Source organism: Thermobia domestica, chromosome 8, assembly GCF_964235325.1.
Source record: "Thermobia domestica chromosome 8, izTheDome1.hap1.1, whole genome shotgun sequence".
Taxonomy (NCBI): Eukaryota; Metazoa; Arthropoda; class Insecta; order Zygentoma; family Lepismatidae; genus Thermobia; species Thermobia domestica.
The window spans coordinates 101,099,793-101,123,144 of NC_137461.1; the positions used below are offsets into that span (position 1 = coordinate 101,099,793).

The following is a 23,352-nucleotide window of genomic DNA, read 5'->3' on the forward strand; positions in this document are numbered from 1 at the left end:
ATGTTTGAAATAAGAAATAAACTGGCACATTGGTAAGAGGTGTTCATCGTGTTTATCAGGGTTGGCTGGTTTAAACCAAAGTGGCTTAAACCAGCTGTTTTTTTTTTTTTTTTTTTTTCAAAAAAACAACTGGTTTAAACCAAAAAATGAAAAATGTTCGTAAAAGTGTAAGTGTTCGTAAAATCTTGATGAACACACATTTGTGGGTTATCACGTTTCACTCCCGTATATTATTCGTATTATATTCAGACCTAAATTCCCCATTCATTACTCAAAGAGATTATGCTACAAAAGCAACTTTTGTTCTTTTTATAAGTTTATGAAGGTTTCTTTTGTGATTTTTTAATAGTTATTATTGTTATGCAATTATAATCAAAGAAAAATTATAAATATTGTTTCGTTTTAATAATGTTTACTGTTTGTAAAATACATCGAAGTGCCGTACTTTTTTTAGGGGGGGGGGGAAGGAAGTACTACGACAGACATTTAATCAGAAGTATCTTTGGTATCTATTTATGTATAAATGGGTCAGAACCAAAGCGGAGTCAAATACTTCGTATCTTTATTCACTTTTCTTACTGATATGCAAATTAAGTCGTTGTATTTCTTTAACTTGGACTAATAAGAGTCGTAGTAAACAAACTTGGACTAAATTAGTTCTTCCGTACTCTGCAATATTTTGAAATTGTCCATATGCAATTCTGTATAATGGTTTCACGTCTGCAACTGTTTATTTTTATGTTCTTCTTAAATGATTCTTGAAAATTATATTAACAAGGATGTAAAGATCAGTACAACGTATTTTTTATCAGGAGTCCTTCATGAGTGAGTCGGCAGACGTATCGCCAGTTAATCCCGGTTTTTGAGTTCAAATAGATGACAATTTCTCTCGGATGTAAGTCGAGAAGCGGTTTGGATTTCGCTTTAAGTTTACGTAACCCCTTCCAGCATAACCCGGTTGTTGTATAATAACACCAAGGCGAAACAAACTTACTTCTGTCCATATGTGATATAAATACATAGAGCAAATTATTTTAACCAAAAAAAAAAAAAAAAACTGTTTTTTTTTGGTTTTTTCAATAAAAACCATGGTTTTTGCCAACCCTGGTGTTTATTATTTACATACTCATGATATAAATGACGCGACTATTTTCAAGATTAATGAAATATAGGTTTCTTATGTTGATTACTATCGCTTACAAGTTACCTAACTTTTTGGCATTGTTATTATCGAGACCGTATGCGCTTCTTCTCAAGAATAATAAATAATGGAACAAGATGGTCAAACTACATTTACAGTTTCATTAGAAGATATTTTTATCGGTAACGCTGTCACACTCAAGTCAATTTTCGCAATAAGCAAGTCCCTTTTAACCATATATATATATATATATATATATATATATATATATAAGGATAACGTTTTTATATAAACATTTAGAATTAATTTATTGTGTTACTTATTTGGGCATCGGAATAAATTTATTAGCAGCATAATATAATCTTGCACAAGCTTATAGTCCTTATTTAGGTATATTAGAATCACGTGATTTTTAAGATCATGTTATTACCTTCTCGATTATCACCATATACACTCGGATAGATTATCAACAATGAAGTATAGTCAACATCACAAAAACTCGCTATTTACAATGAGTGAAAGAAGTGGAAACTACGGAGGAAAATAAATCCGTTGTATGCGTAGTTGGGATTGTATCGCCAGTATTGGGACATTGATTGATCTGTATTTACACCCTCTGCTTGAAGAGATGCTATATACGATGAGACCTAAGTGGAATCTTAATGACTGTAGTGCATTCGCTGTTCTCTCCCCTGAGAATCAAACGCAGGACTACGTGTAAAAAGATAGGCGCCAGCCACTAAATTACATGAGGTTCCTGACCCTGAGACGCGTATTCCAAGGAAATTGACCATACAATATTATATGAAATAATATTATTCAGAATATATTTTGTCCTGTCCGCGAGGTAGTTGTACCAATCGGGACAGTAAAAACTTTTTTTTTTTTTTTATTTATTTATTTACAAGTGAAATTAAATTTAATTTCTAGTTTAATGTCTCAAGATTGTCCTTTAGGCTAAAGAGGACGGGCAGGCACGTATGCAGGGGTCCAAAGTTTATTTTAGGAGAGTCCAAATTCAGTGAGGATAAATTATATTTAAATTTGTAAAACCGTTCCTAAAATTAGACTAAATATACAAAAAAAAAAAAAAAAAAAAAAAAAAAGACAATTTTGGGGCGGCCCGGATTTCCAGGACTCATCTTTTGCGTATGTCCATGAGACGGTTAGTAATGAAAATAAATCATGAAAAAATAGTGAAAGGCGACTGTGGGAAGAAAGGGTGAACCTTGAGGAAACCCATGGACACGATGTTGCCCACCACAAACTTCATAGTCTAGTATCGAGCCAGGGATCTCTTGCACTAGAGGTGAGCGCTCTACCACTGAGCCAGTGTCCCCAGTTATTTCAAGTGAACGGAAACATACGATATACGATAGGTTCAATAAAAAAAAGTAGTTTTATTTTGTCTACTTTTCCGATGCGCAATATTTTTGCCAGCTTTTAAAGTCAAGATGTACGTCCATGAGTAATAATGAAGTCAAAAGGATGGATTCTACTACAGAGTGGGACGAAACATAATCCTGGTTGTTTCTCAGGAATCGTACTTCCAACAGGATTACAGTCTGTGGATACGCTAATCGTCAGATTTGTAGAAGAAAAGATCTTTGAAGAAAGAAAGAAAAAAAAAAATGATGAACTTAACACAACACTGTAACTATAAATAGGTAAACTGTACATTTTGTGAAACGTCAAATGTAAACAACGTCTTTGTGTGAAGTTAAACCTTAACTTACAGCATATTTTCTTACGTTTAGTGATTGGATGTTAAGCAAAATGCCTTTTACTTCAAGTTAGAGATACGATAAAAATGAACGTACTTAATTTTATTTAGGGGGTGTCTGTGCTTCAATTGCAGCAAAACTATTCTTGCTGTTTTGCTCTACATTGCCTACATTATTGCTTAAATGCATGATATTGCCCGTTCTTAGAATTTTCTTCAGTATTTAAACTTCAGTGGGGTAACTACATAAATCACTTGTTAAATAGAATGTTTCTGTCACTTCCTAGAAAGTTAAAAATAATAGAAACCAACTTCCTCAACAACAAGTTCCACCCTAATACATGAAAAGAACACTACCACAAGAAATGGGGCGAGTTACTGCGGCTAATATACAGATGATGATCAGAAAAATGGAAACATCTGTAGTTGGCAACACGTCAGATGTATGGGTTGGCAGTGGTGTCGTGGCGCCCGCAGCGCCGAACCGCTGGTGGTGGTGTGTTAGGTCGGTCTCCATACTACGTCAGGCGCAGTGGAACAGCAGTGTCCAGTGGCTGCAGCAGACGGAGGGAGTGTAAAATGGGAGACCTCTCAGGTTTTCAAAGAGGGCAAATTCTTGGTGCGCGGTTATGTGGAGTGAGTGTAACGGCAGCGGCTACTGTGTTAGGTGTGTCGCGTGGGACAGTGTCGAAGGTGATGACGGCCTACACAACACACGGGAAAATCACATCAGGGAAGCGGAACAGTGGGCGGAAGAAAATCATGAGTGACAGGTCACGCCGGGTATTAAAGCGCATTGTCACGCAGAACCGTCGTGCCACTGCGGAGCAAGTGACGGAGGAACTCAATCAACACCTCCCCCACCCTGTTTCGACAATCACAGTCCGCCGCAAATTGCATGACATGAACTTACGGGGTCGTGTTGCACGGGCCAAACCGCTCATCAGGGACCATAACGCTTTCGCACGCCGCAAATGGTGCCGCGACCATGCAACTTGGACCGTTGAGGACTGGAAACGTGTGATATGGTCGGATGAGTCATCCTTCACCCTATTCCCAACCACGGGCCGTGTTTATGTGTGGAGAAGGCCCAAAAAGCTTTCGATCTGCAGTGTCTCCGCCCAACTGTGAAACATGGCGCGGTTCGGTGATGCTGTGGGCCGCAATATCATGGTGTTGACTAGGTCCTGTGGTCACACTTAGCGGACGAATCACTACCAACGATTATGTCGCAATTTTAGGAGACCACTTGCATCCTATGGTCCGGATGTTGCTCCCGGACAATGACGCCATCTTCCAGGATGATAATGCACTCATTCACACAGCTGGCGTTGTTGCAGCGTGGTTTGAGGAACATCGGGATGAAGTTCAACACCTCCCCTGGCCCGCCCAATCCCCAGATCTCAACATAATTGAACATCTGTGGTCCGTCTTGGAAACACGACTCCGGCGACGATTTCCACCTCCATCCTCTCTCACAGAACTGGTCGATGCCCTGCACGAGGAATGGTGTAAAATTCCACTTGCTACCATTCACGACCTCTATGCCTCCATCCCACGTTGCATCAAGGCTGTTCTGAAGGCGAAAGGTGGCCCGACACCATATTAATCTGGTAAGTTGCAATTTCGTTCAGGTGTTTCCATTTTTCTGATCACCATCTGTATATCTGAACAAATTACAGAGACTTGGACAAGTGCTCAAAGGTTAAAGTGTACCAATCAATTCACGTTCTTGCTTATTTTCTGGTCACGTAGATGAAAATAGGAACATTGCTTTATTTTTACTTTTAATGTATTGTGCGAGTAACATTGGCAAATTTGAAGAAAGAAAAGAAAAGCTATCATGTGCAATGTTTCTTTGTAACCAACTACTACAATATATTAAAAATTAAAATAGGCTTAATAATTTACCTTCTCATTAGAAAGTAACCTACAATTTCTTTCTTTGGACAGTTGCTGTAAACTTCGAACTGCTATACGAAGTGACAAAATGCTATAATAAAAGTATTCTATGCACAAAGAGTGTTCAAAAAGTTTTGCACAGTGGTCTCTAATTTTTTTTATTTGTTGCAGGAGGAGAATATTTTTTTTTTGTGAACATACTTGGAACATTTAGTTATAAGTTGGTATATAAAAGTATTTTCTTTTATTTACAGGTGAGCCATAATGGACCGTGAAGTAGATGTCAGGTTGCGACAACGGTCGGTGATAAGAGTTCCTCTTCAAGACCGGCGATGACTCTGCCACATCGATTCACAGAAAGTTGCTCCCTGTTTATGGGGAGGACACATTGGATCGCAGCAGTATCCAGTGGTGGTTGCAGAGGTTTAAAGGTGATGATTTCTCTCTACTGGACAATCCACGATGCGGTAGACCATCGACGGTAGTGAGTAATGTGAATAAGGAGACCACTAATGAAATCATCCAAAATGACAGATGTGTGACGACACGACAGCTTGCTGAAATGACTGGTTTGTCATTGGGTAGTGTGGTATCAGTGGTACAGTCACTAGGGTACAGAAAAATCTCTGCACGTTGGGTGCCTAGATTATTGACAAGAGAAATGAAAAAGATGAGGAAGGATGTGTGCGAGGGTCTCATGACGACCTTTACTGAAGAGTGGAAACAGTGCTTTGCCGGTGTCATTACCCAGGATGAAACATAGTTGTTTTTGTCCGAACCTGAGAGCAAAACACGTCTGAAGGCCCACCTGCGCGGTAAAACATTTGATAGTGAGAAAGATTTTATTTCCTGTGTCAAGCGATGGTGTAAAAGTCAATCCCCAGAATTTTACCAAACTGCATTTACATCATGGAAAGAACGTTGGACAAGATGCATCACAGCTGATGGAGGCTACATTGCGTAGGCTCAGTGTATAGCTAAATGTTCCAAGTATGTTCACAAAAAAATTAATTTTCCTCCTGCAACAAATGAAAAAAAAAAAAAAAAATAGAGACCATTGTGCAAAACTTTTTGAACACCCTTTGTATGCTACTTTATTTAAAAGGTATCTACAAACACCACAGTTTTTGTGTGGCATTGTACACCTTTCTTCATCATTGTTTTGAGTTAGACTTTAGTGCCTATTTTCCATGTTTTTAAGAGCCTGGTCTCTACAATATATATATATATATATATATATAGAGAGAGAGAGAGAGAGAGAGAGAGAGAGAGAAAAAGAGTACTGTTTAATCAAAACCAAATTATATTTTAATGTTTTTAGTTTCAGTCTTTCTTATTATTTACTATAAGCAATGCTTCCAAACAAATTTTACCTTTTACTTTTTTCTGAGCGTTGCATCTTACGTCTTCCAACTCTTCTTCACGTTGAGCTATTTCTCGTCGGTTCTCCTTGTTTTGTTGTTCGAAGTTCATTTCCAACCGGAGCTTTGCTTGTTCCAACAGCTGAACTTGAGCAGCTAGATCATCTAATTCTTCTTCCTAATAAGACAATATATAACAACATATGAAACAATTTGTCTCGTTCAGGAGAGATTAAACTCAATATTTTACAGAAGAAATAATTTTCAATTTATCGTGACTAAATGCACTTTTGTCTCTATACCTTTTATACAATGTATGTGTAGTAGCCAATGTACAATGTATGTGTAATTTATTTCTAGTATATGAGGAGAGAAGAAAATACGATGAATATAATTGAGATTAAAATTCAAACTAGCGTAAACTTACTACTTTTCAAATAAATATAAAAATGTACACAGCAACTGCCAATTTATCTTTTTTAATGTCCATTCTAATGTTATTAGGTTGATGCGAAGGAAATGCTCGCCCCAAGTTCGTTATTTCCAAAGCCTCCCCCCAAATGAAATTACAATAATTGGTTAATCAAAATACTCGCCGTCTGCATCTACGAAAAAGTCTTTAACAGCAAGTTGCACCGCCTGATCATCAGGGAAGACCTTCCCTCCAAAAAGCTCAAGTTACCAGAAGAGATGGTAGTTGGTGGGAGAGACGGCAGGAGAAAAAAAAAAGAAATAAAATCTTTGAGTTTTACGTCCCACGGTTATGCCGGTTAGACTAAAGGAGACGGTGATTATGAGAAATGAATGAAATGGTGGAATGAGGAAAGTGGGAGGAAACGGGAGAACCCTGAGAAAATTTACGCACACGGTGTTTGTCCACCACAAATTTTACTTGGAGGGAGCAGGGTTTGAACCCGGGACCCCATGCACCAGAGGTAAACGCTCTACCACTGAGTCACCGCGGCCCCTAGAGACGGCAGGAGAATATGGTGGATGAGGAAGAGTTTCATACTGCAACTCTTACAGACATTTGTGCGTACATTGTTGTGCAACATAAAGACACCATATCTTTAGAACATTTCTGAGTGCTTGTGAGAAAAATTGAGGTGCATTTTATGCACGATCCGTAGTGATGATTTGATGAATCAATCCACCACAGACCACCATACCAGCAACATGTTCTAGCAGGTCCTGGGCATTGATCAAGATCTTACCACTGTCCTGTCCGTTTATGACTAATAGCATCCATTTTTCATTAGAAGTGACAATCCATTGTAGGAAATTATCCAGGTTATTCCTTACACTCAGAGAACTACACACTTTTAGACGTCAATTCTTGTTGGCCGGTGTCAACTCATATCGCACTCATGAGCCCAATTTTACCCAACTGATTTCACGAAGCTACCAAACAACAGTGATATGGTGTATCCGTAACTCGTCTGCAATGGTACGAATGCTTTCCCGGGAGTAAGTTTCCCCAGTATTTCTGCGGAGCTCATCCGAACATGATGTCGGTCAGTGTCCACGGGCCTGGTTCAAATCCACTATTAATATTTTTTTGCGACTTGATGCACAAAATGTCCAAGTTTGAATTCGTAAGGAAAACCACTCGCAATTGTGTGTTCTCTACGGTGCAATTACGTACGACCTAGTTTAACAACACACTGCCTCCTGACTATCTGGATAACTCAGGTGTTAGCTGGGCGTGCGTATAGTTTCGGATGTTAGACGCGTGACCTTAGTCCATCCTCAGTATTGTGTTGTCGAGGTAAGTTTCCCACCACATGAGATTGAGAAAAATTAACTTTTTATATAGTTTTTAAATAAATCATTCGATTAAAATTTTTAAAGTTAAATATAACGATACAGTTTTGACATGTTAGAGTTAATTTGTATAACAAACTCTGAAATTTCCTACATTCTTTGATTTAAAAAAAAAAAAAATTCTTCGTTTACTTGAAAACTTTCTACCATTCACTACGTTAATAACTAACTCTGTAACTAAGAGTTTTATGGTAAAGAATTCTATGAATAGTTGAGAGTTAGGGAGTACCTACTTCCGCTTTTATGAAAATTAAACTAATATTTGTGTATAGTGATTCGAGTTTCTTATCTTAATATATCCACATGTGTTCCTTGAGATATGGGAATTTTTACAGGAGACAGGTATTCAGAACACTGTAGCAAGACCTTTTATCCTAATTTTGGTCGCGGTTAGGTATGATGGTCAGGTTTATTTATGTTTTTCCAACTCATCACATATACTGTTTTCCTTACGATAATAAACCATCTATATACAGGGTGGCCCAAAAGTAGGTATACAGTACCGTTCTGATCAGCTCATTGCATTTTATATAATTTCTTATTGTTACCCATCAGGTAGACTTAGTTTCTTTATTATTTGTTCTTAATGTGTTTTTATTTATATCTTAAGTTCGAAAGAGCCGAAGCAAATGAGCCCGTAAACTAGAATGTTATACTTGATCAATGCAGAGGTGTATACCTACTTTTGGGCCATCCTGTATACATTTTAGATTTTAACATAGTACAGTGGATTCTCGTTAATTCGAACTTCGATAATTCGAAATATTGGATAATTCGAACAGAAGTCAATTCCCCTGGAAAACTGTATTGAAAACAATAGTAAAAAATCGTGGATAAATCGAACTTTTGAAACTATGTTTTGGATAATTCGAAGTAAATACAGTTGAAAATTTTTTTATGTTGGAGAGATGTAAATAGAGAAATACAGTTTTAACGTGTTTTCAGTTATCCAGATGCAGCCATAGGGAAGAGTAATACAAAAGATAAATAGAAAATCTATGTAATGATAAAGATGAAGGTGAGTTGGGGAAGAAGTAAAGATAGAGAACGTGTGCCAATCTCATCTTGTTTCAGAATTGGTTGAAAATTTAAGATGAATTATTGATGAAGTCAACCAAATGTTATTAATATCGTATTCCACGCAATGCATGAAATTCAAGATTTATTGACCGTACAAAAACAATCAAATTTAAGCAAATGAGGTTTACGACTTCTTAAAAGTGAGAACAGAATATTCAAATTGTTACTCGTATTTAATTGTTTGGGCTATTCAATGTATGTTGTAGTGTTGTACGTAAATATATTTTCCATTGTACACGTAGTTTGAATTATATGGAGTCAATGTCGTTTGTTAGTTTGCGGTATTTGATTACAGAAATAATAAGCTGCTTTAAAGGTAAAGTCTACATCATATGAATATGTTTTTGATGCACAGTGCTTTGGTGTGTTTGTTGTTATGTATGTGAAAATGAATGTTGTTGGATAATTCGAAATTTTTTCGTGTCCCCCTGGACTTCGAATTAAAAAAAAGTCCACTGTATATATATATATATGTGTGTATATATATGCATATACATACAGTGGACTTTTTTTTTAATTCGAAGTCCAAGGGGACACGAAAAAATTTCGAATTATCCAAAATTCGAACTATCCAACAATACAGGGGTTGATCAAAAAAATCTAGAACGTTTGCAAAAGTGTGAAAATCATACCTAGTATGGTGTGGGGCCCCGTTTACGTCCAAAACAGCTTGGATCCAACATGGAATGGACGTATACAGCTCCTGAATCGTGGTGTGTGGAATTTTGTATCATTGTTTCTCCAAAACATGCTCCAGTTCCTTAAGGGATGCTAGTGGAGGGTAATGAGACCGAACACGCCTTTCTAACTCAGACCACAATGGCTCAATGATGTTCAGATTTGGTGATTGTGGGACCCAGGGGAGGTGTGAGCTCATGCTCCTCAAACCACAATTTTACCGTTTTTGCAGCGTGACAGGGTGCCAAATCATCTTGGTAGATGACATCACCATCAGGGAACAATATTTGGGCCATGGGTAGAACTTAGTCCCCCAAAATGGCCTCATACGCCTTAGCATTCATCATTCCATACAGGGCTATGATGGGACCTGCGGTAAACCACGATACACTATCCATACTGTAACAGAGCTCCCTCGTGGCTAAGCGGTTAGCGTACACACCTTTGGCGTGGGAGTCCCGGGTTCGATTTCCGGCGGGAGCTCATGTGGTTCGGATTCCACGTTAATCAGTAGGTCCACGTCTCATATAGCCGCGCTGCTGAAAGGGACGCTAAACTAAAATCAACTCAACTCAACAATCATACTATAACAGAACCACCCCCATGTTTACAGTTGGGAGCAGACAGTCTGTATCATAGGCCTGCGATGGTGTTCTCAATACGTCAACACGACTGGTTGTTGGAAACAAGGTGAAGATCGATTCATCGGACCACATTATGTGTTTCCACTGCTCATAAGTCCACGCCTTGTGGTCCTTGCACCACTGGATCCGCCTCTTCGCATTTACTGCTGTGACCAGGGGTTTCGCGATAGCGGCCCTGCCATGAATTTTCATTTTATGAAGTTCCCGTTGCACTGTTTTCGATGAAACCGGGTTCTGTAGGCCGGAATTGAGTTCAGACGTAATTTTCATTGCAGTGGTCTTCTTTTTAGCTGCTACAATCCGTTTTAATGCCCTCCGGTCTCTACCTGACAGGATTGTCTTTCGACCACTGTTGTGCTTTGCAGACGTCGTTTGTCCATGAATTGTGTATGCCCTCGTGACATTGGACACAGTGCATTTCGATACCCTCACAACGTTCGCCACTGTTGCCACTGAAGTTCAACCAGACGGGCACCAACGATCATGCCTCTTTGGAAGTCTTGTCAGGTCACCCATTTTACCGCACCACTTTCACACCACAACACTCACAGATGAACGGGTTACTGCTGAGGGAAGAGGAAGGTCCACATGACACATTGAAAACAAAACACGATCGGCAACCGCAACACGCGTTTTACAGTGGAGGGCCAAACTTACGTGTCCTGTATGAAGTGTGTTTAGATTTTTTTTGTCCACCCCTGTATATATCTATCTATATCTATCTATCTCTCTCTCTCTCTCTCTCTCTCTCTCTCTCTCTCTCTCTATATATATATATATATATATATATATATATATATATATATATACTGATAGCAGTGTTCCAATAATAATGTTTGTTTGCTAAATCTCAATTGCAGAAGAGGAGAAATTACTTTTTAGAAAGATAATCGGTCTCCATTAATAGGTATAATACTTTGCAATAATTAACTTGCAAGAGAGAGAGAGACAGTTATGGTGTGCAGGGTAGTCTAATGTTGTAACAAGAGTTGATTGTTGTATAAGAATAAAAAAGTAATGATACATACGAGTTCGTTCAATTATACAAAAGTAACAAACGTTTTGGCTTATAGAGCTCAAAGGCTCATCGTAGCAGAAACAAACTTTTTCATTAGATTTTAACCTGTGAAAAAGTCAATGCACCATATTTGTTATCAACCATCCTTCATAGATCTTGCTTTACATTGTCCGCTCTTTCTCCCACCTAATAGTCTATTTGTCCTAGGCTGTTTGAATAGGACTTTGTGAATTAGTGCGTAGGCCCTATTTCTCATACAAGCAACGTGTCATGCTTATCTTACACGTAATAACTTTATTATTTCTATAACACTCGGTGACCTGTAGTTGTAGAGAATAAAAGAGTTTTAGGGTTAGTGAGCATTAGAAAAAGAAGAGTAATCTTCATATGCGGGGTATGAGCCCTTGTCAAATCAAGGCTTGTATAGCGTTTTAATTCACCTGAATGTTTGCCTCTTTCGCTCCAAATATTTTTATCAAGATTTTATTTTCGAAACCCCGCAGTTTCCGTTCTTGTATTCGTGTTAGGGACCAACTTTCACATTCATACAAAATCAGCGGATTGAGCTCTTATTGATTTAATGTTTTCAATATTTCTTAAGACAATATGTTAAATGTTTTACAGTAGGGTAAACTTTCGTACATAAATAATATGCAATACTTTTCTTCAAGACAAAAATTAAAAACAGTAATTGTTTGTTATTCGGAGTTGATAGCTAAAAGGAAAAGCAACAAGCTTTCCCAACATCAGGTGAGGGCAAATTGACGTACGAATTTAGAATTTACAGGGTTCTGTATTAGAAAAGCTTCCCTCCCTCTGAAGGTCAACGACTTGCTTTTCCCTTCTGTAGTGGAAAGTAGTGGGCGGTAGGGGAGTTTCCTATCAGGTTGCCTGAACAGACTTTAGTAAGCATATAGTACAATTTAAACATTTAAGATTACATTGTAAGTCTGACAATTAGTTCATACCTGTTCCTTAAGTTTTACTTCCAATTCATGTTTCGCTTTTTTCAACATAGCTACTTCTTCTTCTGTCTTGCCGCTGAACGTCAGGTCATCCAATTCCTTCGCCAGCGCTGTTAGCTTCTCATCTTTCAGCTCTAGTTCAAGCCTCATCGCCTGCGAAATAAACAAATAAAAATTACTTATTTTAAATGCAAACACTTACAAATGTTATGTCATTGTACTTATGATAATGAATAAGGGTAATGAATAATGGGTAATGATAATGATAATGAATAACATGCAAAATTTCTTGGGCTTATATGTACAGTCGTCTCAAAGTATATTCTCTTTAATTTCGGGACACTTCTCAGGCCAACTCGTACATTTGCGCTTGACGAGAGAAAATTTTATTATCCGTACACTCTAAAAATGGTACACATATTTGTCAATCGGTATCTCTGCTGATTGTATGGAAGTTTATATACAATCTGTAAATCCATATACGCTGTATACAAGGATTAGCGACAGTGATCACACAACCAGAAGAAATAAACATGGTATAACGTATTTTGAGAAAATTGCTACAAAAATCTCAAATAATAAAATAAACGACTAAACAAATGCTAGCACAAGCAACTATAAATCCTAGTCTACTTTAACAGAGAAAGTGCGCGCTGAAGAAGAAAAAAGAAAGCAAATTTCCTCAATTAGATGTAACAGCAATAAAAGTACGATTCAAAGGTCCGGTTGGTATACACTGTCTTTACAGAGTGACGAAATGTGCTTGGGGGTCAGGAAACAGAAATACTAAACTTTGAAGACCAGCAGCAATAATGCCAACCTCCAAGACAGGCAATAAGTAGAAACTACCGTGGATTAACACTAAAGGTCTAATTTTTGAAAATACTTTACAACAGTGAATCTAAGACAACACGTGGAATACAATATCCGACGAGCAACACAGCTTTAAGAAAGGGAGATCAACAACAGCTATCTCATAATGCACTGAGACATTTATATATATAAAATGGAATAATAGTACACAGTCATGATAATCATAGATTTAAAGAAAGCACATGACAATATTCCTAGGAAGCACATATAAAACTTTCGCAGATTGTGACCAAGAACGAACAATATCGTGAATCAAAACAACTCATCAGCGTATAGTTTCGTACAAATGAAACACAGAAAAGCACAAATGGTTCGGAGTGAATGTGTGAATTTTGCTATACTATTAAACGTCATTATGGACATAAAAACAAAAAAGAACAACAGAACGTGAGATTAGAATATATCAAGAATAGTTAAATGTCACTTTATAACACGCACATCGTACTCATAATATCTTACGATGCGGAAACGTGAATGAAGGTGGGAGCGAGAAATGAGGAGAAAGCCAGCAACGAAAATTTGATTTCTTAGAAGCATACACATAAAAGTTGAACAAAAAATACAGTAGGAATATACTCAACCAGAAGAGTGTCCTAGAAATAGAGAAATATCGATGTGGACATACATAAAGAATGAAATAACGTCGGTAAGAAATCTCGACACATAACCGTAAGAATGAGTAAGGAAACGTATGCAAAGATGAAATACAAAATCACGTGAGAAAAAAGTGTTACAATAAGGAGAATAAAATGGAAAATGATCCGTGATAAAACGAATAGTTCCTCTGAAGAAGTCTTGTACATGCACAGACCAGAAAGATATTGAAACGAATTTTATATATATGATATGATATGATTAGCATGAATTAGCTGAATGAGATCTTTACCACCTTAAGGTTTATAAACAAACTCTATGTGTTTTTGAATTATTTTTGTATTTAGTTACTTAATTTAATCTGTATTATTAATATTGACGATGCTCTTAGCCGCGCTGATCTACTCTTTTCCGTCTGGTCACACTTCAGTTCAGCGTTCACAACGTCGTGAGGATATACAAGGTGGTAATGGAATTAAAAATTATTTAACACCAGCAACAATGTGATGGCAATCGCGATGTGTTGGCTATACATTGTTCAATTTAAAACAGCTTAAGCCCTTCGGGGATTAGTTTGTCGAGTATCGAGTATCATTGTTTGTTGGTTTCGACTTTTTAACATTTCTTTCAGCGCTGAAGCTATACGAAACATGAACCTACAGCTTAATATGGGATCTGAATCACATGAGCTCTCGCCGGGTATCATTTACAGACCGACAGTAACGTGGAAGGGAAGGTCAGGCAATGGTTTAGTGTTTGGGGAAGGGGATTCAAATGTTCATGACAAACGTAGCGGAAGGCCTAATGTTCAGACGGAAAATCTGGTGGAACGCGTTAACGAGAAAGTGTGATCCAATTGCCGGTTCACAATAACTGAACTAGCCAAAGAGTTTCCAAAAGTGTCTGCGAAAACAGTACATCGACTTGACTAACAAGCTATGGTGGAAGGTGGGTGCCAAAAATGTTGACAGACGCTTATAAGGAGCAAAGAATGACAACTACACGTGATGTCTTGGTCCGCAGGAGGGAAGATGGGGACGACCTCTTTCCTCACATAGTGACTGTTGGCAGTTGGTAGAAATGGTTTTGGAGTTGTTATACAGGTCTGGTAGCTAAGATAAATTGTATGTGATTACTGATTTTTAACTGAACTGTATGAAATATGAATTAAGATTTAAATTTGTATGTATGGCATAATATTGTATTTAATATCTATTGATATAAGCTATAGAATGTATAATTATAGTTGAGTGAGCTATTGAATACAATGAAGTTGGAAGAAATGCATCCTTTTTATGATTAAATTGTAGCAGTTGAGTATCTATAATTTCAAATATATTCCACTGACTTGAACGTTTTGTGATTGGGAGTGTCTGGGTAGTTACATATATTATCTATTAATTTGATGAATGGCACCTGGAAAATATATACGTAGCTAGACATCGTTTATTAAAGATAACAGTGACGGGGGATGTAACCTGGATATCGTACGGCACTGGAAAGTCGAAGCAGCGGCAATGAATGACCGCACTCTGATTGTCCTAAAGCGAATAAATTTAAACAAATACCATCAGTTCACAAAATCATGACAGCTGTGTTTTGGGACGAAAGGGTGATTTTTTTTTATGGAATTTTTGGAACTAGGAGCAACTATTACAGCAGATGTATACTGTCAAACACTGAATAATCTGCAACGTGCCATCAAATATCGGCGGACAGGAATATTATGCTCTGAAATTCTGATCCATGAACAACGCCCACCCACACACAGCTGCTTGTACTGTTGAGACAATTCAACAAGATTTCGATTCATTCCCTCTCACAGCCCCGACCTTGTCACTAGCGATTTCTTTCCTTTTGTTCATCGGAAAAAGTGACTTGCATCGAAGTGTTTCAACATCAGTGAAGTGCTCAAGACATCAATTCTGCCCGACTGAGTTACCGAAGCTTGCAGCACGCTACCAGAAATGACTGGAGGTTCGTAGTGACTATGGCAAAAAAAGCATACCTGTACACCAATCAGAATAAATTTTTCCTTATATCATTTTTTTTTTTTTTTTTTTAATATCTGCCCTTGTTAGACATGTGTCTTATATTCAATCACAGAATTCATATTTCCAATTGAAAGAGGGAGAAAAAATAGCTTTATAATGTTACGACGATTCAGGATTTAAGTAACTGCTTCAATTGTAGCACACACTTAAAGTGGTTTCCCTGTATTTGTTGCTTTTTGATAATTATTCAAATACTATTTCGAAGAGTCAAGATTGTTTGAAACATATAGGCAATTCGTTTAGAAAACTCGACGCGAGTTCGAACCCAGTTTCCCTTCCCATTCGTCCTTAACCCTTAAAAGGAAACATGGGTGAAAATTCATCCATGACTAATAAATGTTACATTATTACTGTATATTTTGATGCATTTGCTTGAAATTAAGAATATATTTTCACTGAATAGAATCAAGAAAAATGGTGAAGAATTCAATATAGAAATTTAAAAGATTTTTGTATAATACTTATATTTCTGAGGTATTAAATTTTAGCTATATTAAAGTTGAAACAATAGTTTGTAGAAAAATGCTAATGTTTAACAACAGAGGACTTTCTTTACTGTTCACCTTGAAGCTGGTGAGGGAACATCTACAAGTCTTGATTAAGGGGTCATTTTTTTGCAAATAATATCCCGATGTTCTCCAAAAATTACTCACTCGAAAAGCAAACATAGGTGAAAACTCACCCAACAATTACGTATACAGCGTAAACAGAAAGCAGTATAAACAGGTTTGCACCACGATAATAAAGAGGCCTATACACGCGCACACATCCATGAAGAAACTGCTCAACTTGTATGAAAAATGATAAAACCACAGGCAAGTTGATAGTGTATGGCCTCGTTCATGCATGTTGAAAACTTTCAAAATCTTCTGTAAACTGCATGATAATTTTGCCGTTCTTCATGCATGTGTTTACCGTGTGTGTGCCTGTTCATGCAAGTTGGTTGTTTTACATTTAGGTCCGCCAATCACGATAGCGGAAGAAATCATGTGATTCTGTCCTCCGATTCATTCTTCTAGTAAGATGGACATTAAGTTGGTACGTGTGTGGAAAAAAAAAAATCCAACATGCACGATGAAACAAATCTTTCAAGCATGTTGATCACGCAAATGTGTGCGTCTATGTATCCCTTACAGTTACTACCAAGGAAGAAACATAGCATGGAGAACAAAGGTCAACGCAGCATTGCCAGTCTGCAGCAAAAGAAATAACTTTCATCTGGATGAATTTTTACCTGCGTTTCCTTTTAGGAGTTAATAATGTTGGCTACCTACGCCATCTTTAAGCCTACCGGTATTGATTTCTATGGAGAATTATTTTAATGTTTTCTTTGAAATGAACTAGAATTTTAATGCTGTTATTTTACTGGTTTCTTCAAATCTAGAACTCATGCTTTGTCAAAATAATTTGCATTTTATAGAAATTGGTATTACTTAAATTTAAGTTTTAGGAAATAAGGAACGTTTAAATAGGTTTGAAGAAACCAGTACACTCAAACCATTAAACTTCCAATTCATTTCAAAGAAAACTCAGAACTCAAAGATAACGCAGGTAGTTCACACCTTAAGTGTAGGGATGGCGAAAGTGCAAAACCTCGTACCTCCACTTTTTTTTTTTTTTTTTTTTTTTTAATGGAATTCTCCATTTTGGTTGCATTCAATTCCCCACATCTGAATCTGTGTGCAAAAGCTCGTAAACGAAAACCCAATTATATATATATATATATATATATATATATATATATATATATATATATATATATATAAACGTGAAAACCCCGTATCGCATATAAGATAATGTAAAAGCAGAACAGTTTTATTGCTCTCCTGAAAAGTTTGGTTTTGATGAGTTACGAGGTTTTACACTTTCGCCATCGTACCTCACTTCCATGTTTACGCAAATGATATATTCATTCCAGTGCGGTTCTTAAGGGATGTTACATCGGTAAAAAAAATGAATTTTATCGCTACTAAGGGAAGAAAACTCACATAATGTACTAATTTCTGTATTTCTGTGTAAGGCAAGCTTTGTTTCCTTAATTTGCAGCGATAAAATTCCAATTCTCATCGATGTGATTCCTCTAAAAGACGCTACTCTACAGAAATTAGACATTTAAATTGCAATAAATTACTCGAAATCTATTTACTGGGATTACTTCTGACATTATAGACTACTGCACAGTAACCAATCATCACTGAGATACTACTGAAAATGTTGATGAATATACCTTATTGAAATCGATCCAATAATTTTGAGTTAAAAAGAACCAAACATTCTTCTTTAGAGCAAACAAGCGGGATTGAGACACCTGACAGGGTACTGACAGATTGTAAGGATAGTTAAAGGAGATTAAAAAGAAATGTATAATGTATTCTGTGATTTCGAACCCGGGATTTTAAGTTTGAGATGAACGCAACATGGTAGTAGGCAACGAGAAAGGTACGCGGTTTGCAAGGTTTAGGTGGGGAAGCGCAGATGAAAACGGTTGCGAATCCATGATTACTTTTTCATAAAAGAATCAGGGACGTACGAAGGTATTTATTTCGAGAGGGGCCCAAAGCTTTTCGGGGGGTCCAAACACAATTTCAGGCTATATTATATTAAAAATGGTAAAATTGTCCCTAAAATTAGACTAAATTTACAAAAAAAAGTCCGGATTTCGGGAAAGGGGCCTGGACCACCCCCTGCGTAAGTCTCTGAACAGAATATATATATATATATATATAATCTTCTTTTCAGTTTTGCCCCATACTTATGCCCAGTAAGCTAAAGTGGACGGATAATTATTCAATTCTTGAATTGTTGGAGTGAGTGGGAGTAAAAGACAGAAATCCGAGAAAATCTACGGAGACCTACTGTCCACCACAAACTCACATGGCCTGGAATCTAATCAGGAATCCCTCGCACCAGAGGTGAGCGCTCTATCACTAAGCCGCCATGCTCCTTAAGAGCATAGAGCAGACATGTATGAATTAAGCAGGTAACATTATTGCACTATTAGTTTTAATAATAAATTTCGGGCTACATCTAAAATCTTAGAGTAACTCACGACAAAGAAAACTAGCCTATATTTTCTTGGCTATTAAAAAAGAACTAGAACTTCTTTAATTTAACGCACCTTAAATTCTACCTGTAAACTAGCTATTTAAACAGATTCCCTTTCGATCGAACAGATTACTACTACCAGAGATGGAAAGTTAAGAATTCGACCACTCGAAAACTAACAACAGACTAGAGATTATGACGAAATAGTATATACAATAAAGAAAGCCTTCTTCATGATCCCTTATGCTCACCGTTCTAAAATACCTTGAGGTGTTCCTACTAGATTGATTATCATGTGTTGTGATTAGTCGACTCACATTTACACATTAGTTGATTACTTCGATTTTGATTTAATCTGAATTTTTGAGTAGCGTCTCTTTCAGCAGCGGGCCTATATGAGACGTGGGCCTACAGCTTGAAAAATGAATCTTTTAAGTTTACGTCCCACTGTTATGCCGGCTAGGCTAAAGGAGACAGTGATGAGAAACGAATAAAAGTGGGATGAAACGGGAGAACCCCGAAAAACCCACGCACACGATTTGTGCACCAGAAAATTCACTCAGTGTGAGTTGGGATCGAATCAAGGACCCCATGCACCAGAGGTGAACGCTCTACCACTGAGCTACCGCGGATCGGCCTAAAGCTTAATGTGGGATTCGCATCATATGAGCACCCGGCGAGAATCGAAACCAAGTCTTCCACGTCAAAGGGGTGTACGCTACCCGCTTAGCCACGAGGGACCTATTCACTTCGATTTTATTAATATAAAGATGTAGCTAATCAAACTCAATAGGCATTTGAATGGGTGCTTATATGATGCCTAATAATAAATCGAATGAGTTTGTTGACATTCGTCTTAATCTTATGTCTGCTCTGGTTTTATTCAGAAATTTGACAGTTCTTTTAAAATTACCAAGGTTATTTTTTCTCTCCTCCAACAAAACATAAATGACCCTAACTTATGTGCAAGTTAATTAATTTAAAAAAGAAAGTTTCTGTTTTAGTGATTCTATGAACCAAATGACCTTTATTTTCATGAACATATTTTATCCATGGTCTTTTGGAGATGAGTCGTTATCATTCCCTTTTGTTTCTCTTTCACTTGTCAAACAGACTGACCTTGAAATACAACACGCATTGATAATTCGTGAGAGAGAGTAGAAGCTTGTTATCTTCCTATTCTACTAAACTTCCTGAGTTCGATTTCTCATCTGGTTTCCCGCTGTCCTTGACAGCTCGAGAATCTTACAATGTTTTCTGGTTTCAACGATAATTTCAAAATAAATGACCCAACAGACATCGTATTATTTGCTCCTGGGTAAATATAGTATACGATTATTTGTAAATTTAACTGGATAAATTAACAACAGCTCAGGCCCGCAGTCCGTCCAAAAAATATAGAAAAGGGCCAATCCAACCATATTGTAGATCATTTGCAAGTCTACAGTAAAAATTTAGGGGGTCTCTCTCATGGATAGGCCTACGGTCCTGCAACAGCCCATCTCAAATATCTCAAAATCCTGTGTTGCAGTTTTAAAAATAAAAATGATTTTACTTTGCTTAAAGTTGACAATTTATCAGACCTGCATATTTTATTTTATTAATAGTTTCCGTGTTTCCACTGCTCTTGAATCTGAGTACTACAAACAGAAATAAACTCAACTTCCTTGTACAAATTCGCGTACATTTTCACACGTTGATTTCCTCCTTTCATTCATTTTTTCCTATTATGAAACTCGATACACATTGTCTAAATATTATGAAACAAACAAGAAAAAAGTCATATAACAATTTATCGTAAGTTGTTTTGGTCAAAAATTATTATCCCATGACCTTTTACCCAATGTTAACAGAAACCCGTTATGCACTGCTTCACTTTTCTAGAACTAAACGCTACGCTGATCATACAAAGGTCTTTTTAAACACAATATCTACATTTTCATTCCAAGTGACTACTACACTCACTTCCTCTGTCCAGTAACGTTTATCTTCTGATCTTTCTGTTCCTATGGATTCCCACAATTCGATTCTTTGCGCCACGGTTTGCATTGGCATGGTGCTGTTGAAAGTTTCGAAACAAACACACAAATGCACAATCACTACCACTAACTATGTATGTTTTATATAGAACAATAATACTATTTTCATACAACTATTCACTATTTCCGTTTCTTGTCATTCAAGAATTGTCTCTTGTGTTTTTCTGGGACACTTCTTGCCACGTCTCTCTGTCCATCTAGAGTTAACGGACTAATCACACTACACTCTGCACAACACGCACGCTTTCCATCAACGACACACATTTCACATCGCCTCTGGAGTACCAGGAACGAAGGTACACAACACTGTGCAAGCACGAAGGGAAATTTCCCTGCGAAGCGAAATTTCTTCGGCAGCTTCTATACAACAGAGAGGGAGGGACTTGCGGCGAAGGTCTACCCTGCCCTTGCTACACGCAAACTTCAGTGAAAACTTTTCGTTAAATTTTTGTTCCACGACATGTAGTTTACCAGCATCTCAGATTTGAAAGCAAACATCTTCAGAATTGATTATACTTTAATACAATTTTAGTGTTTGAGACTTTTTACATTTTTTTTTTAACTTCTGAATATTTTTAATCAAGTGTGGTTACTAAATGTTCTCACTAATTGATTGGTTACCACATGAACATTACATCTTCATATGCGTAATCCGAAATTGACGCCTAATGCCGTAAGGAAATTTCCGGTGTTAAAATATCACAAAGAGCTAGTTGAATAGACAGCATATCCGGTTTGAAAAGCTAGAAATTGCGACCACTGAGACGTATCAAAGGGGTGGTGGTGCAAAATATAGAGGAGCTGCACTAGGACACTATTCAGCAAGGGACATGCCCTGCACAAAATGACATAATTGTAATTTAATACATTTTAGCTCTCGCGGGAAGTATGCATGGCTAATAATCCGACTGATTCTTGAAAATACAAAACACTTCATGAGAGAGAGAGAGCGTTATCCTCTTCATTCATGGCAATGTCTTCGACCTTCTTGCCGTGATTTAGGATAGCTGCGTACTGCAGCGTACGCTAATTTTATTAAGACGGCATCAGGAACGGGAGAATTTATTTATTTTTTCATAAGAACACAACACGCTTAATGCCCAGTTATAGTGTCGTATACATAATTATTTAACATACACTATTATACATACACAAATATACGTCGTCTAATTATGCATAAATTATTGCCTGACAATTCCTTTGAACTTGTTTTCTGACATACTAATTACATCTACTGTTCGTAACATTTGAGGTGTTTGATATACTGTACATATTTTATGGTACATGTTTAATTTTGCATAATATCTTGTTCAAGAGGGTGTTAAAACCTGGACCCCCTTGCGTATGACCATGGTTGTGTATACAATTTTAGAACGTATTTACTCATTTATTATCGCTCACAGCTAACGTAAAATATTTCACTTATCTTGGACTTCTGACGTTGAAATTTCTTTAGGCTTTAGGAAGACAAATGCTGTAATGTCACCTTAAGTACACAGGAGTACTTATTGTCTGGATTTGAAAGAAAGCTTTGTCATACCATTCTCCGGCCATACTAGGCGAATACATGTAAAAACATACTTCAACATCCGAGAAAATGGAAGGGAGTTCACAATCAAAAATTGGGAAATTAAGTAATATTCTCCAATGGAAGGGGATCTATGCTGTATAGTAGTGATCGCCAAAACCGCCGATCGCGAACTACTAGTAAATGGTTTTCGGTATATCGTTAACGCTCCGATTGGCTAACCTTGATGCCTCCACTGATTCCCCCATAAACATGTAGCCTAAGATTAAAAAAAAAAAGTACTTCTTTTGGTTGGTATCTCATAGCAGGTAGCTCAGAAGCTTCATAAGTTTGACGACCACTTCTCTATAGGCTAAATTGGAATGAAAACAGCAAGATGGAAGGAATAATAATAATAATAATAATAATAATAATAATAATAATAATAATAATAATAATAATAATAATAAAACTTGTACAACACAAGTGCTGCAATCGGAGTATTATGCTATTCAAATTTCTGCCCAGCTTTATAATATTAGCTCTGTCAAGTGTTAATTGTATGCGTATCAGATAGATGTATGTTATGAACTTTGAAACAAAACAAAACCAGACACATACGTATGAACGCATTCGTATCGTGTATCCTATCATTTCCAAAAGAGATGGTACAGCGTGGAACCACTGGCGATGTATACCTATCCTGTTGCCACGCCGACTTTCTCTTTGGACAACTGGTACGTCCGCGTTGATGGATACAACGGAACAATCAACTTCCATTATTACAATTCAAACGTAATTGATTAGCAGGACAAAATGAAATACAAAGGAAGTTCATCGCACTTTTTTTCTTTTCTAGAACTTTCACTTAGTTTCCTTTGGCATAAAACGTTGCAGTTAAAAA

The 23,352-nt window shown here is 37.1% G+C and overlaps 1 protein-coding gene across 7 annotated transcripts in view; it reads right to left on the reverse strand.

Moving 5' to 3' along the window:
- The window catches only part of Mhcl (Myosin heavy chain-like), a 545,621-nt gene that overhangs the window by 22,951 nt on the left and 499,318 nt on the right, over nt 1-23,352 (reverse strand). For 5 of the 7 annotated variants that reach the window (XM_081768806.1, XM_081768805.1, XM_081768807.1 and 2 more), the window contains 2 exons: nt 12,340-12,489; nt 6,140-6,305 (listed from right to left, as the gene is read on the reverse strand). In XM_081768806.1, the coding sequence (XP_081624932.1) occupies nt 6,140-6,305; nt 12,340-12,489 (316 nt within the window). Of the gene's footprint in view, nt 1-6,139; nt 6,306-12,339; nt 12,490-20,587; nt 20,636-20,867; nt 21,234-23,352 lie in introns of those variants that run through there. The other 2 variants (XM_081768811.1, XM_081768812.1) reach the window with 2 other exon arrangements.